This window comes from Halichoeres trimaculatus, unplaced genomic scaffold (genome assembly GCF_033239565.1).
Source record: "Halichoeres trimaculatus isolate MK-OKI-2021-1 unplaced genomic scaffold, fHalTri1.1 fHalTri1_scaffold_12, whole genome shotgun sequence".
In the NCBI taxonomy this organism is placed as follows: Eukaryota; Metazoa; Chordata; class Actinopteri; order Labriformes; family Labridae; genus Halichoeres; species Halichoeres trimaculatus.
The window spans coordinates 12,210,931-12,228,438 of NW_027437190.1; the positions used below are offsets into that span (position 1 = coordinate 12,210,931).

At 38.9% G+C, this 17,508-nt stretch overlaps 1 protein-coding gene across 1 annotated transcript; it reads right to left on the bottom strand.

Annotated features, from left to right (window-relative positions):
* Positions 1-835: 835 nt before the first annotated feature.
* On the bottom strand, positions 836-17,289 carry LOC141800252 (phospholemman-like). Its single transcript, XM_074682673.1, has 8 exons — positions 17,135-17,289; positions 5,711-5,769; positions 4,331-4,363; positions 3,961-3,984; positions 3,700-3,774; positions 3,163-3,199; positions 2,981-3,024; positions 836-1,488 (listed from the first exon to the last, which is right to left on the bottom strand). Exons 2-8 carry the CDS (start codon positions 5,742-5,744, stop codon positions 1,469-1,471), a joined length of 267 nt encoding a protein of 88 aa, XP_074538774.1. The 5' UTR covers positions 5,745-5,769; positions 17,135-17,289; the 3' UTR covers positions 836-1,468.
* Positions 17,290-17,508: the final 219 nt, after the last annotated feature.

Below are 17,508 nucleotides of genomic sequence, written 5' to 3' on the forward strand. Positions count from 1 at the left end.
AATATTTTTTTTACCACCACAGCAGAAGGAGCTTATATCTGACCTCACACCCAGCAGACAATGACTCAAGTCCCGAAGTTTAAACATCTGCATTATAAAAAAAAAAAAAAAAAAAAAAAAAAGGATCAAGTAGCAAACTAAAAAACACTCAAATATTCAAAACTAAAAAAATGTTAAATAAGGTTTTGCATAGGAAAGGAACAATGTAGCATTGTATTGTTTAGTCCTAACCTTTGCCTGTTTATAATATTGGTAACTTACACTTTTACACTTAGGGTTCATCACAAATGTTCTGACTTTTTGGTTGGCCCTCTTGAACTTTAACCCTTTATGACCCACCATACCAATCCATACCAAGTCTGCCAGAGCATATCTTTACATTTTTACATGCAGTAGTCATTTATTTTATTTTTTGCATAAAACTTATGCTATACATCAATAAAACCCTTGAATCACAAACTTTGATAAAATGTATCTATGTTCAGATTAAAGAGATTGCTAAAAAGTGAAATAAACAAACAACATAATAAAGAGTAATTGAAAAAATACCACAATTCGTTCCAAATTCAGAAATGTCTGACACTATCCTTCAAAAAAATTAAATGTAAATGGATTTGATGTAGGAAATGATGTAAACAACTGGATTGCCGTATTGTTGTTTATGCTTTCTACAGGATTTTTTCACCTCATGTTAGTATCACAATTATGGTGACTGCAGAGGTATCATAGTGTGTGCTAAGTGTTTGAAAGTTATCCAAAGTCAAGGTGTAGTTACATTTAATAAATACACAGACACATCAAAACACACTCACTGCTCATGTTTTTGTTTCAATAACTCTTTTATAGAAACATGACAGAGGCTCTCTGTATCTCTGAACAGTGCAATCCACTACCTTTCTCCATAAAGCTAAACATGATGATTAACAGATTATCATGATTTATTATCAGCATCACTCTGAACACTCATGACTATGTGGATTTTTTTGACATGAAAACATGACAGCGGGTTAAGTTGGTCACAGTTAGCAACTATCTACATCAATATTTACCATCCACAGGCAGACAGACAGAGGGAATGGACGACATAAGCAATGTGAAACACTGATAAAAACTACAGCATGTGGACACTGGAGGACGTTTTTGGTAAAAGGTTTGTATCGGACATTTTCTTAATGTCAAAATTTATAATTTCTACATACCAAAATGTTGAATGGATTGAAATGAAAGTAACAAAAAGTTGTGTAGACAGGTGTGTTTGTGTGCAGGCTTCAGATCAGTAGCTCAGTTATTAGGCAGAAAGCATGACTCCTCGCAGCAGGTACACACACACACAGACTACTTTCTGCTTGTCTAACAGGAAATCAAAGCCTCTCGCTGGATGTTTCAGGTCCCACTGCTGCTGCTGCTGCTGCTCTGTGTTCTCTGTTGGTTGCAGGTTTGGGAAGTCAGTGTGTGATCTGATCTACATCTAGCAGTCACAGGAACGGCCTGGAACAGAGAGGGAAAAGAGGGTGAGCTTCCCTTTAAGTATATTACACTTTGTTCAGTGCAATGAAATCTGACATCTGACGTTAAACACTGGATTATACAAACTTTAAAAAAATGAAGGCCTCTAACATCCTGATAACACACGCAAAGATAATAGGCCTATGTTTTCTGTGTGTGGAAACTGCCTGATTGCAGTATGTCCCTAAAGGGCACTGCTGAGCTGCTAATGTGCCGCAAACACACACACACACACACACACACACACACACACACACACACACACACACACACACACACACACACACACACACACACACACACACACACACACACACACAGTGTTTTTCCATACAGGGTTTTTGTCTCTTGCCAATGCTGTCCGTATGATAGCTGTTAAATAAATTATATGAATTATGAATTAAGGAGCTTAATTTCTTAAAAGTAGCATCTGCTTTAATCAGCATCTTTACAGGTTAAACTGGTCTGAGTGTGAAACATTTTTTTTTTACAATAATAAAAAGAGATCTGTTTGTTTTCCAGATTCTAAATTCAAACACAGGAAAGATTTTTTGAATGCTACGCTACATGAAACACACCGCTCACACTCCATGCCCTCCTCTTTCTGTTACACTCCCAGAGTCCCACCACCTGTTGAACAGCGAGGTCCGGCACTACGAGAGCCTCCCATACTGCGTCAGTGTGAGTCTGTGTGTTTGAGTGTGAGGCCGTTTACAGTGAAACAGATGGACAGAGTAAATATAACTTTAGACCTTGGCGGGGCATCAGCTGGGTGATGAAATCTTGAATATTTCAGAGAGCTAGAGCTGTGTGTGTTGTACGTTGCAGGACAAAAACTCTAGTGTACTAGTTTGGAGAATCTAATGCTTGTGCTTGTGTTCACTGTGCTCTTTGTTGCAGATCAGCATGCTTTCTGTTTACTCTTTAACATGCGTGCAAACTCATCTCCAGCTCCACCTTTTAAACCAGAGGAGTTTTAGATTGCATCTCCCACCCACAGACCTTTAATAAGGTAAACTGGAATTTCTACATCCTTGTAATTTGCAGCCTACATCCACACTAATTTCTCCTACAGAATCACAGTGCTACTGGAGGTGGACAGCAGAAATATTTATTATATTTTAAACTGTCGCAGATAAGGTTAATCAGTAAAGTTCACACCTCAAACATCTACTAACTGGATCCAAGGGAAAAATGCTCTTTCTTTGTGTTTCTCAGCAGAGCATATCAGTGCCAGCAGACCTTCAGTTAGCAGAATAAGAATTGATCAAAAGTTTAAGTAAAAATGTTTTACGATTAGAACAAATACTTGAGTTATGAACATTTGAATCAAATTTGAAGACCTCCCCTTCAGGTAATCTTTATATACTATATTCTTAAAAGTGGCACAGGACGGCAGACACACTGAGCACAGAGGGACTCCAGGTATGGCTGCCACAGATACTTGAGAGAAGAGTTCATGAAAGAACATAACCTTGGTCAGAGAGCATCGGCTGAGCACTGGGTGGTGCCCTCCTCCTGCAATGAGAGGAAAAAAATGTGATTAAGAAAAGTAACCTGATAACATTAACTGTTCCTAAATTATAAGACTGAATATTTGGAGTTTCCACCCCAGGTACATAAATGCATTTCATGTTTGACTGAGCTGAGTATTACCTCTTATCCTGGTTAAATTTGCACCTGCAGTGGCCGCCTGAAATGAGACAAAGACACAGTGACTTTCTGCCTTTATAGTATCTATGTGTATTTAAATGTTGTTTGAGAGTTTTTTCATCTGTGTGATAGGTTGCACCACAAAAACTGAAATCAAAGCAAGTATTAAACATCTCATTAGTAGTATAAATATCTTTTTAGACTACAAATGAGCCACATTCACCTGACGAGTCCAGAAAATACTACTCATCTTATTTAAGATATCAAAACCAAATAATGTTTTATCAAGTAATCTGCATCAAAACATTCTTATTTGAAGAAACTTGAAAGGTATTTATTTTTTATTCCAGTGGCAGATTTTTGTTTCTATACGAGTAACTCCGGTGCCATTTTTTTTGTCTTTTAATATCTTAAAATTTTCTTGACTTGTCATGTAAATGTGGCTCATATTAATTTTAGAGAGACATTTTTTCACTTGAAATAAGACAAAACACTTGCTTATACTTCAGTTTTGTAGTGTGACTATATTATGTATCTTACTGAGGAGGATGGTGATGCCAATAAGACAGAGGACTGCAGCCAGAATCAGACCTCCAACACGCAGTCTTTGGTAGTCTGCAGATCACAGGTCAAAGATGTGGTTAACAATTTACAATCAAATACAGGTCAAATAAAGTTTTCAGAAAGATCTTAGGCAAAAAAAAAAAAAAAAGTGGGGAGGATTGTAACATAAACTTTTAAGATTAAATACATTCACAACATTCACATGATAGTATCAGAAAAAGTAAAACAATGATTTACCAAAGGTGAATGGGTCGTCCTCAGCTGCAGACACAAACATGAAAAGAGGGTCAGTTGACAGCAGGTGAACGGCGACAGGTAAATACAGAGATACAGAAACGTTCACTCATCAAACAGTGACACAGCAAAGTCAACAGTACAAAGTGAGAAGGCTCCACACAATGGCCCAGTTTGATTTTCTGACTAATGATTGACACACCTGACCATCAAATCAATACATTTCTTACAACTCAATACATGAGTGGATATAACATTTCATTTATACATAGTTTTTCAATGGCTTTGGTGGTTATTTGGTGATATTATTATAGTCAGACACAAATAAATAAAACGTTTTCTAGTTAGGTTGAAGAAGCTATTCATTACTTACGGTTCTGTTCCTCCGCAAACACCAGTGACACCACTGCAAGAGTCCAGAGATACAGACAAATTAAATAGATCAGTGTTTTTTTATACTTTCAATGTCAGCCATTGGTTCCTTTGGTCTATTACAGCCGTTTTGTCTTAAAGTTGACAAAACACATTATTTTAATAAAGAACAAAACTTTCAAGAAAACTGTCCACAAAAACAGTCTTCCTCAGCTTAAAGGACCTAAAGATAGTCTGAGCTTTAAGCCTTGTTTCCACCAAGCAGTCCAGTACGGGTCAGCACAGTTTTGTACAGATCGGATTGCTAAAATCTGATCCTGTTTGTGATTTCACAGTTAATCGTGCTCTTTTGGTAGGTGGCATGTAAGCCGGATACAGATAGCCGCGTCAGCTACGTCATAACGTGACACTATAGCAGTCTGCATCTCTGTGGTCACCCATGGAATGCTGTTTGGTTATGTAACTTTCCAAACAAAAAGAAATCTATCTTCACAAAGTCCACTGGAGATTTTAACATGTGTTGTTCTTAATTGCCACCGTCATACAGGAAGTGATTATTCTTTTGACCAATCGATGGACCAGACTGCAGTGTTTCTAGCTCCACCTTCTGGGGTCGGGTTGGTATGGCAGAGGGGTACCAAAATGTGGTTTGTAAGGCTTAGTAATTTGGGGACCTGTCCTGGTTTTATGGTATATTCCATTTGTACTCAGAAGTCGTAATTTATGAGTTCAAAGTGGGAAATTTCAACTGTAACGCCACCTGAGGTCAGGATTTCTTACCAGGGAGTCGACGAATCCACACCACCCAAAAATTCACAATCAAAGATAGCTGCCTGGGTGTAAACAGTTACTAAGCTCCAGTGATATTCCATTTAATTGAGCATTTCTGACTAGAATTTGTCGCAATAAATCAGCCGTATACACAGCATTATTTTATCTTTAAATATAGAAATTTTGCAGTTACGGCAATTTTTTGGCTTGGCAACTGGAACACTTTAAACTCGGAGATGCAACATTCCTACTTCCTGCTTTCCAGTTCTGATGTAAATGAAACACACCAATAGTCAAAGGAAACGCCACAAAATACGTGCCATACCGAGACAAACCAAACTGAACTGCTTGGTGGAGATGGGGCTTCAGAAACACACTGACAGAATGAATTGTGTTGAGTTTAAATCAGTTTTACACTGATGATTAACACACAGGCTGTGTACAAGAACATGAAAAATTCCATACGAGGCTCCTAAAATAGTTTACAATCATATTTCATTTTTAATAATACATTATGACAATGAAATTAAAAATTGTTACTTTGTTTTCAGAGAAATTGTGGTTAAATAAAAAAAATAAAAAATATGACCTCAGAGGAAATATTACTCACATGTCATCAACACCAAAGCACAGATCTTTGCCATCTTTTCTCTTTGATGCTTTCTGGACCTGAGGAATAAACACAGACACTGGTTAGGCTGGAAAACACTTACAGTATGCAACCTTCCTAGCTGCCAAAGGAAAAAATATACATTAATCTACAGAAGTCCAGATTAATGTCTGTGTTTTTTAGCTTGTTATTGTGCTGGCTGATGACATTGCCTGCATGCTTTGATACACTGATGGGCCATTTGAACAAGGCTTTAGTTGTACTAACATGCAGTAAGTACCATTATCTCAAACCCAATGGCAAAGTAATCAAATTTTAAATGCTGTGGTCATGTTAGAAAGCTGATTACTGCACTCTAAACTGGCTCACACCAGTTGATGGAGTCATCACAGGCCTGATCCAACATTGAGTCCCTCTGTGTTTGCTGGAGGGCACCCAAAAAGTGTAAAAACACAGACAACACATCACTTTTATAGTGCACATATGTGTTCCCATAGATGCACACAGAAAAGAAATGTGATCAAACAGAGATCGGCACAAAGCGGTCTTGCTCACTCTCTTTCACACTCAGAAACCTGATCCGATGTTGATGGGAGCAAAGTGCTCTAATGGAGCTTCACCAGGAAACTAAAGCTCTCTGAGTGGGTCATTACACTCTGCTGCTGCTGTGTTTCAACTCAACAATTTCAACCTTTTTTTGTTGTGCAAGTTGAAGTTTCTATAACTTTTCCATCTGTGTGTACCCCAGCGTGAGCATGCAGTAGCAGAATAAATCCATGAGAATGTGATCAAACAGCACTCCCACTTTCAAAGCTATTCCTGTCGGGGATGGGGTTTTTGTCCTGTTTCTTGTGCTCATGGTCAGCTTTGAGAGGTGTGAGTTGATATAGATATTCCTATTATTACTTTATGTCTTCACACAAAGGTCTTATCTCAAGAGTTGCAACTTGTCACTGACAAAATACTGAAACTGACCCCTCCCACCCTTATTTCCTGTCAGAACTTCCTCACAGCTGTAAATTACATCCCACCCACAGTCTGAGCTGCTGTGTGAGCATGCTTAGCCGCTGTGTTGAAGAGCAACAGCAGCAGCAGAAGAGGTAGGGAGCACTGGGAGGAGACACACCTTGAGTAACGACAGCAGTGATTTTCCACTTACTGCTCTTTTCCACTCAGAGCGCTCCATAGTGAAGCACAAACACACCAGAGAGAGGCTGGGTTTACTACACAGCGATGTGTGAGTGAAAACATGCAGCAAAACGAATGCATCTAGATGTGTCATTTGTGTGACAGTAAATTCATAATGTGTATTTGTTTGATCTGTATGGTGAAAACTTGATGACAGAGAAAACAGAGTGTGTCTGAATCCCTCATGAAACTGAAGAACAGACAGTAGAAAGTACGATCCTCATTGTTCTTGGATTGCTTTGACTCTGGCTTTCTGACAGTGTATGGAAAGTTTTCCAAACAAACAGGCAGGACTCATAAAAGCAACCACTCCGGTCACATTTACCCCAAAAACATTGTATCAGTGTGACCTTATGATACACAAGAGTGCAAAATATTGTTCTGTGTCTTTTAAAAAAATCTCTTTTAAACATTTGCTAATAAAGTGACTGGGGGTTGCCTTGTAAAATCTGCAAATATACAATTTTATACATCATTAGCTATGAGCATCATGCACCGCTTGCTGATCAACCACTACTCTGTTCAATACAACGCTTACACAGCCAACCAAGCATCATTTTGATGTACTTTTTGGAATACATGTCTGAAAGACTTTAATTGGCTATGCAATGAAAATAGCACAGAGCACAGTTCATTAAAGGTGGGAATTCTTTGTTTGTGGTCTGTTGTAGTGCTCTGTAATTTTCAGTTTACGCTCCTCATTTTTTACTCTTGGCCTTTTGCAGTTGGGTGCACCAGCGTGCTGCAAGGTGAGAAGCTCAAAGTGTCTCTTTTATAAAAGCAGATACTTTTCTGTACAGTATTTCGTAGGGTTTTTGTTTTCTTAGAAATAGCACTACATTCTAAGTCTTTCCATTACACTGTATTTAAAAAAACATGGATGACATTACACCTTCTCAAAAGTGAAGCCTAAAGTTTCCACTACAATGTTAACAGACGGGACATAAGACAAACCATAGGACTAAAAATGCAGCAATCATATTTTTCGAACCTGACTTCTGTCTTTATAGTAAGCTGACAAGTTGGGATTCATGTCTGAACAAATATTTCCCAGTTAAAGTTACTCAATACTACAAATTGGATATAATCTAGGGGTGGGAGAAAAAATTGAAAATCGATTTATCAGGATTTTTTGTTTGACATAGTGCTGCACGATTTGGGGAAAAGGTGCGATTTGCGATTAGGTGGGCATTATTGCGATTGCGATTGTGCTTGCGATTTAATAAAAAAATTTGTGTCATGATGAGTCGACAGACTTGCTTGGTTATCATGGAGAAAAATCGGAATTGCATGTGCTGACATTGCGATTGCGATTGCGATAATCGTGCAGCACTGGTTTGACAATATCAAAATTGGAATTCTTGGTCAAAGATTTTTTTTTTTTCCAAATTCAAATTCTTCATTTCAGTCTTTGTTTATAAGCTGGATTGGAAAAAAGTTACCACTTTTCTCCAGATGAGGGTGAAATGTTTCTCTCTGACTCACATGATGTTCATTTTATGGGGAAATATGGCTCCTGAATATAGTCTGTAAACATTATCATCACCATTTAACTTTTTCACATGGTCTGGTGTTAAGTAGAAAACTTAACATTGCAAAAATCATAAATATCTAAGAACCACAATTTAGATTGGATCAGCACCCCAAAAATTGTAATAGAAATGGATCTGAGAATAGCATATCTCTTACTCGACAGCTCTTTGGACAAGTTACAAAGTGTGTTAACGATCCCAAAGGAGGGAAGATATCAACACAACAGCCTATTCCAAATGAGCAGAATGTCAGCACCCATAGTTTGTTTCTTTTATACAACAGGAAGAGCTGGAAATGCATTGCCCATCTTTGTACACAGTGAATAGTCAATACTGTTACAAATGTGTCTCTTTATGAGCAGGGAAATGCTAAACCATGTTTCTGGGACCTTAAGCATGACAAATGTGAAACACTGAATGTAACCTTTTGTTCGAAGGAAAAGAGACGCCGCAGGTCGACTATGAGCACCAAGGATCAGACCGACAGAAAATATCAAAGACTTAATGCTGGAGATGTTATATTGAGATGTCACAGTAATACAGTTAATAGCAATAAACTGTTTTGGTTTTTCAGTATCTCTAAGGACATGCATTCAACAGGGACCTTTGAGTCCAGGGATCCAGTAAAAGAGGATGTCAGTGAAACAATGTGCCTCCCTCCTCTGCCGCTGGTATTTAGAGTTTAATAATAAAAAAAGGAGAAGAGCAGGATGAGTGTCTCTCTCCTGGAGCCTCTCCACAGCAACCCAGGGGGAGGCAGGGGGAATGTAGAGGATGGGAAACAGGCCAACAACCACTAGAGGAAGGTTTACCTCAGGAGAAGAGGAAGAGAGAGGAGAGAGAAAGATTGGGACAGAGGAGGAGACAGGAGGAGGAGACTGTGAGTGGAGGCAGGGAGGGGAGGAGAGGTAACTGTACAGGAGTGTAAACACACAGGGCATGGAGAGAAACGGAGAACAGGGAAGTGCTCCTCCCTCTTCTTGTTTGAGGATCATACTGTAAAACAAATGTTAGGATAAGGTGGAGCCAGGAGTGGGTGGTGTGCATTTCAATCTCTTTGTTTATGGCCAGAGGACATAAGGGCAGCACATGTACGGTACTTGCAAAACAATGTGCACAAAATAACAGATTCAGCATTTAAAAATCTAAAAAAGAAATATTTGAGGAATGAAACAATGGGGTTGCTCCTAACTTCAAATAAAGTTTATTATTTGAAGGGAATAAGGAGGAGAAATGAGAAGAGGTAGTGATTTTGGACAGTTGGGTCTAAACCTTAAAATAAAACAAGCTAAGCTAGAGCTCCCCTAACAGGGCATGAGAGACAGACTTCTATAAACAAACTTCTTTTTTCAGTATTTTAATTTGGTGTATTTATCTTTTCAGCAGGTTTTGGGGAAATGAGAGCTCATTTTTCAAAATGACTTGTGCTAAAGATTTGATTTTAGGGTTTTGTATGCAAAGTTAGCAAGCGATATGTTAAGCATTTCTCAAATCAGATCACCAATCCTAATTATTGCAGATGCAGCTTACTTTGAAATATCCTAACATGCATCTTCTAAAACAAAGAAAGAATAATACACAGCTACAGCTAAAACTTTCCTCCAGGCTGAAACTAAATTAAGTATTGATACAAATAAAGCTAAAGCATCCCCGAGGACTCATGTCCAGTAAAAATAACTTGATCATTCCCTGAGAACTAACTCCCTGTGGAGCTGTTTCTGCAGCTCCGCCTGGTCCTGGGATAAAGAGTTTTCTGTTCGGGCTCTGTCACGCTCCTCTGCCTGTCTCCGACTATCCCTCGCTTTGTGTTTTCAGCTCTCACTGCATTTTCTTTTTCTTCATGTCCCTCAAAGAGTTCTCCTATGTTTTCATTTCTTAACATCTCTACACCCTTTGCCTCTACATTCTTCTTCCATGATTTTAAAAGTATTGAGAATAGTCTGTGTATTTGAAATCACACTTTCACACTGTTCTTCTGCTTTTGTTGAAGTCCTTAAAACCTCTCAGGTCCTTTAAACTCCTCCTTCTCCACTTCCCTTTTCTGACACACTTCTGCACGTCTTTGCTCCTTCACCCGTCTCCTTTTCTTTTGTGAAGTCTTTTCCACAAACTCGTCTCTCCCCTGCCAAACTCCCCTGAGCTCAGGCTTTCTAGGCTCACTGCCCCGTCTCACGCTCGTGGACTGTCATCATCTCTGCTCCATCATCCCCCCAACTCCTCGACTATCAAACAGTAGAGCAGCAATTTGTTTAAATGCTCAATGGTAAAGTTTTCCCTCTCTTTATATTACTCCTTCTTATGATCTGATTAATCATATAATCCTGTTACAATCTAACAGGAAAAAAAAGTTCATTAAAACACATGTGAATGGTACCAGAGTTTCCAGTGATCATTTTGCACATGAGTCTTTTGAACATTTTTGAAGAGGGGAACTGAATATGGGGTATAATAAAAATCTAAACTTAAGTGATAAGAGCTGACTCATTAGGACAGAAATTAGTTCTGAGTGGACACTTGATCCGATTGTTTCCCTGTGGTTGGGATAAAATTATTTCTACTCCACACCTGCTCCATGTTTGTTTTCCTCCCAATCAAAAGAGATGCTGTGGTACAGCTAACAAGACTTTTCTTGATCCAGCACAACTTTCTTCTTTCTTTGCTGGAGACTTTAAAAGAACTCAGGCTTTTTGGACTTTTCACAGGTCATATAAAACACTATGCAGAGATGCAGCAACAGCAGTGTTTTTTAACAGCAACAGGCAAAAGAAAAGACTCTTCAGTTTTCAGCACATCTGACTGGTTGATAGCTCTAACAATGTCAAAGTGGTTTTGTAAGTTAGTACTGTACATCAGTAGCCAGCTATATGTAGCGCTACTGTCAGCCCAGTGCTCAGAGACATGTCCGTAATGTGTAACGTCAGTAAATCCTGGTTAGCTATGTCCTGCCAGTCATCTACCAAGCAGAGCTAACGTAACCTCACTCTTCATTTTATTGATAGACTCTCAAGTTTGAACAGACCACTGCAGAATAACTGCTGACTGTGGGTTGGAATGAACATTAGCACAAACAGTTTAGCTCGTGTGTTAGCCTTTAGCTCGGGCTGTATCAATCTCCTGTTTATCTTTCCTCTGCTCTTCTGTCCTTTTTCTGACCAACAGTTAGGCTCCAGTGTCCACCATCACTACAAAGTTAATTGAAGAAATCATTTTCAGCAGAGAAAAACATGTTTTCTCACTACTAAACTTCTTCAGATGGCGTAGTGTTGCCATAGAGACTTAGACAGGCTGTCAATCAATACGGTCCTGCTCAACACAATTTGAAAGCTAAGAAGTAGCATTCTGAAATAACCTGAAACCAGTAATATTGGCACTGATAATCTCATTTTAAATTGTGGATTACAATAGGCATATATCTAGAGGGGAGACTTTTTCATGTTTCTTTAAAACTCCTCACATCCCCTTTAACTAGATGACACACACACTCACACATAGTCAAAGAAAAAAAGACAAAGAAACACAATCAAGACTTGACCACGTTAAAAAAGCTGACAGTAAACAATACTTCAAATAATTCAAAGCAAACACAAACCCTGACAAACTTTCGTCTGTATGGTAAAAACAGGAGATTCTTCTTTTTCAACATTCACACATCGCTGTTACAGGATATATGTGCACGGCATGTCTGTGTAACTTGGATCCTGTTTCTATTTTCCCAACTCTTTCACCACCTTCCTTTTTAAATGTTCCAGACTGGAGTGCGTGTGTGTGTGTGTGTGTGTGTGTGTGTGTGTGTGTGTGTGTGTGTGTGTGTGTGTGTGTGTGTGTGTGTGTGTGTGTGTGTGTGTGTGTGTGTGTGTGTGTGTGTGTGTGTATGTGCATGTATGTGCATGTTCCTGAAAGCATGACAAAGACAGCTGCCTATTCACAGAGGCATTTTTATTCCAAAATTAGCTGTACTGGATTCCTGTGTGCAACACATCCTTTATGACACACACACACACACACACACACACACACACACACACACACACACACACACACACACACACACACACACACACACACACACACACACACACACACACACACACAGGAAAGCTTTCTGTGCCTTGAACTTAACACTCTAAACACAGAGCGTGAACCTGTGTTGTACTCTGTGATGAATAGTTTGCTTTAATCTCAGACAGAGTCCAGCTTGTTCCTCTTTTATCCTCACCAAGCACTCAGGAATTTGTTCGCTCATGTCTACAGTTCAGGATTTTTATCAGGAGTGATGAGTGAGTGATGAACCGTATATGACTTCAGACAGCTTCTCAAGAAAATCAAATGTCTTTGTCTTCTGACAGATGCAGCTGACCTGTTGACAATATCAGTTACAGAGGACTCAAGTAGCAGAAAGACAAGAGGAAGAGTGAATGGATGGAGGTGGTCCACAGATTAAGATACGGAAAGACAGATGGCAAAGGAGGAAGTACAAACATGGCACGTTGAGAAACAACAGGAAGAGAGGGAAGAAGAAGAAGAAGAATTTAAATCCAGAGGGGAAAGAAGAGGCGGCAGAGGGACGAGAGGGAGTGTGGTTGGGAAAGAGGGAGGACACAAAGAGACAGACAGAGGGAGAGAGGGAGTGGAGCATACTGAAGCCATGAGTCACACATGGAAACCACAAGGCTAGGAGTGAGCAGCTAGCAACAGGCTGGATACCCCTTGTTCTGTAGACGTCATCAGAGGATTTCACAAAGGACTTCATTTTCCCCCAAATACTTTCCTTTTCGTGTTTCATCTTAATCTAAAACTCAACATAAATTAAAGATTGTTTCAAGAGGAACTGCTCCAGAATGCAATAACCAGCTTTCAAGCTTCTTTCAAGTTCAAAATGAAGTAAAAGTTAAAAATGGTTATGAGATGCAATAAGCCATGTTAGAGCCTGATTTGTGACAATAAAAAAATACATCAAACTCTGAAATGTAATAACTGTTGATAATGTAACAAAAAAGCTAAGCCCGTAAAATAATTAGGAAGTGGAATAAAATCCAACATGCGATGAGTGACACAAACCGTAACAGCTTTTTACATCATAGACCAGTTATTACATTTCGGGTTTTGCTGTGTTCTTCTTTTTTATTTTTTTCCAAATTACATTTTGTGTCACTGTTACAAATCATGCTCTAACAAGCCATACACAGTGAGACTGATCATATCTTGTTACAAACCCTCTTACAGGACAACAATAAGTGAAGAAGACCCTAAGCAGACTTTTGTCTTTGAGCACCTTTTGAGCAGTGTGACTTCTGACTGATGGCATAGCAGGTGGCAAATTTTGCATACTCAGTTTCAACACCTTTTAAATCTCATCACTCACAAGCTGAGTTGTCAGCTGAGGTCTCTTAAACTCTGACTGAAACCAACTCATTATCTGACACATTTCAAACACAAGAATTCATGTTTTATATGTATAAAATCTGCACTTAGTGTTCAGGTATCTTCTGTTTTGGTAGCAAATAATTTTGTTTTATCTTCCTGTGAGATTGAAGAATACTTCTCATTATAATTACCGGCAAACATGGACCACTTTCTAAGAGAAACAGACCCAGGCTTTTACCCTCTGGCTGTCAGCTATAGTTTAAAAACCTGTTGGTCAAGTCAGCCATCCTCATAAAAAACATTCAGACCAAAGCAGTTTTTGTACCTTATGGTAAAAACACTTTTTTTTTTTGCTGTGCTAATAATTTAAATCAGATATAACTGGAAAATCTTGTTCTTTTGGAACATGCCTCAAGTGGACACTCATGGAATTACAGTTTGCAGCACTCTTAATAAAAACACTTTAATAAAAACGCAGAAAGGCAAGAGCTTTACATTTAAACTGTTTCTCTGGGACTCTGAGTCTTTTATTTTCTTTAAGTTCTGCTTTTGGTTTTAGTTTGTAAAACACAGTTTGTGTACTCATCTCATCCAAGTTGAAGGTTATTTTGTTTTACTTTCAGTCAATTTTTCCAGTCATAAAATTTCAGACTCCAGTCTCATGATTTTCTATCTAGTTATATGAAAATAATCATCAGTAAGTATACCTTATGTTCTTTGGCTAAAAATAGATTTCTTACTCATACTACATCCTTGTCTTATAAAAGACTTTAAAAATGTTCAGTGTCAGGCTGAAGACTGTTTTCTTTTTTTAGAAGCTTAGTAAACATACCAAAGATAGAAACGCTGTTAACAGATGGAAAAGGTGTTAGGCTTTGAAACTGAATGAATACCAAATCATTTTTTTTCAGAGAAATTTAAACACTCTGTGTTTGAAGCACGATTAACAGCTGTGTTGAAAATTAAGTCTGCAGCAGCACCAGCGTATTAAGTTATAATAAAAAGAAGAGCGAGCTGAAGAAATGTAACGTACACTGACATTTCAGTTGTTACGTTTTTCCATTACTTTAACTCAAGATGCTGTTTGTTGTAGACTGTGTCAACCTCAGGGATCTGTGTTTTAAACACATGGTTAAATGTGTCTTTGAGTAGAAGAAGGGGCTGGTTACCATAGTTACAGCTCCACCAGCGGATACTGGAGAAGATTTCAGAGCCTTTACAGTGCAGGATTTTGGCTTCACTTTTGTCTTCACAGAAAAAATTGGATAAACAACAAACCTTTTTCAGTTAGTCAGTGAATGTAAAGAAATGACCTATCATCAGATCTGGACATTGAATCACCAAGTCACCTGAATTCAACCCCAACCGAGTCTCTGCTGAGCGCTGTGGTTTCATGGTGAATGCATGAAGGTCACAGTCACATCTCTGCTATAAAATCAATGTCCTCCTGTCGAGGTTTCTAAATTTGTGTTTGTGAGCCGCCAAAGCGATGTTTGGGAAGGTGAGGAGAAAGTGTGCCTTCCCATGAGCGCTCACTTTTTCCCTCTCAACTGCCGCCCCCACCCCCTCGTTTTCTTTTTTAAGAACTGTGGTCATGTGAGGAAAGGTGAGGATGACGATAGTCTGTTTCACCTGACAGAGGAAAGACAACTCTGTCTGTTTGTCTGATGCCTCTTTGTTCACCCTCTATCTCTGTCTGTCACCTCTCTCGTCTGTCTGCCTCACTTCACTCTGCGTTCATATGAAGGGAATCAACAAGAGTTTGCATCTGTCAAAAGAGAAATACTGCAGATATTACACAGTTAGGAAGGTGTTAGCTGGATGTAAGATGACATTTCTGATTTGAATTAAAAGTTTATGACTTTTCTGCAGATTTTTTCTTGTAAGTTATGAGCCTTGTATACAAAGTTGTGCACACAAAGCTAATCTGTACTTCATGTGATTTCTGAATGTGTGTATTGGGTTAAATGAGTATGAACTGGAAGAATAGACACTAAAACCAGATCTCATCAGCTTGTTTAGACACACACTGCCTGTATCAGCAGCTATGAAGACAGAAAGACGCTGGTTATATAAAACAAAACCAGCTGTTAGTGCAGACAGTTAAAAGCCAGTTAACTGCTTAAGGCAGTTTGCCAAACCAAGTAAAATCTACCTGTTATCAGAATAAAGAAACTTCCTTTACATCTGAATCTAATGTTTGAAAGGTGGATCAAAAGTACTTGATAGTAATTTGATTACCACTTTGATATTTGTATCACCATACTCTTTAATATTACAGCTCCTTAATTGAAATAATTTCAGTGTCTCACAACTTACAGCTTTGAAATCTGTATACAGACATCAGCAGCAAAAAATTCAGTTAAATAAGTAAAGAACTCTAAAAACAATCAATACTTTGCTGGTCTTTGTCCTCCACAGTCCCACAATGTACAGCAGCATTTAAAGTGTACTGTATCTGTCCTTGTCCCAATCTGTCCTTGTGCCACATGGTAGCAAACTGTTATCACCACTGTCACCACTGCTCTTATCAGCTGGCCTTTTCAAACACACACGCACCCACACCAGCTTTCAAAGTATGTTCAATAAAGCATGAAAGAGTATTGGAAAATTCCACAGCGGTTTGCCTTCTTTGATAGTCTGATGTGTGCTAAAGGAATACAGTATCTTAAACTTCTTATTAGTAAGTCTGGCTCTTTTATCCTGGGCTACATGATAACTCCACATTCATATTCTCTTTAACTAATGCTGTGAAAGAAAACATAAAAATAACATTAACAGCTTTTTCTCTAACTTGGGCTGTTTAAAATGGGAGCACAGACTTACACCGTTTAACACTTCCCTAAGGTGGACCTGAGTTATTCCAGCTGTAGACTAAAAACAGCTGTCATGAACTGGTGGTTCTATGCGCGTGAAGCCAGACCATCCAGGCCATTACGCACGTTGGCCAATGAGCGCGTGCAGTTCCATTGTCATGACACTGGTGGTATCCGGGAGAAATGTCAGCCAATGACATTATACGCCTATTGTGACATATGTTGAGTTATTCTTTCACATCTGTAAACTGACAAACTTTCCCCAGGACCAAAGGGTACTGCTTCCATTAAGTTTGACTGATTAAAGAAGATTTAACGACAGTTTTCCATCACGAACAAACTGTGAGTAAGCATACGTAAACGTGTTTGTGTAATCTTAGTAAAAGCCTTCCGTAGTTTTTAAGATGCTCACGAATATATTTGCAAACTTGAACTTTTTGTCCAGTTTTTTCCAACAAAGAAAAAATGAAACAAGAGAAAACAGTGTTCTGAGCTGTGAGCTAATTTCTTTTTCAAACACTCACCTCAAACTCGCTGAAGAAAAAACGGGAAAGTCTCAGAAACAGGCGGATATGTGACTCAAGCAGCGACTTGTCTCCTCTCTGTGCGCCAACACCCAGCCTACTCCACTGAGACACTCAACAGGTTGGCTTGGTTTTGGGAAAAAGGGGCCGAGTTAAAACTGCCACAGCTTTGTCGATGAATACAGATCCTGGGTCGGTTTCTTTAGTTTGGCTGCTGTTGGAGGGGTGCATGAATGGAGTAGAGAGTGGAGCAAAGAAACTGATCCAAGGTCAGCGCTGAGAGCAGGGAGGAGGGGCGGAGTGTTAATGTTTGCTTGTCGGGAACGAAGATGCCGAAGTTAGACGAGTTAGGGGGTGAATGTTAATGGCTTTCA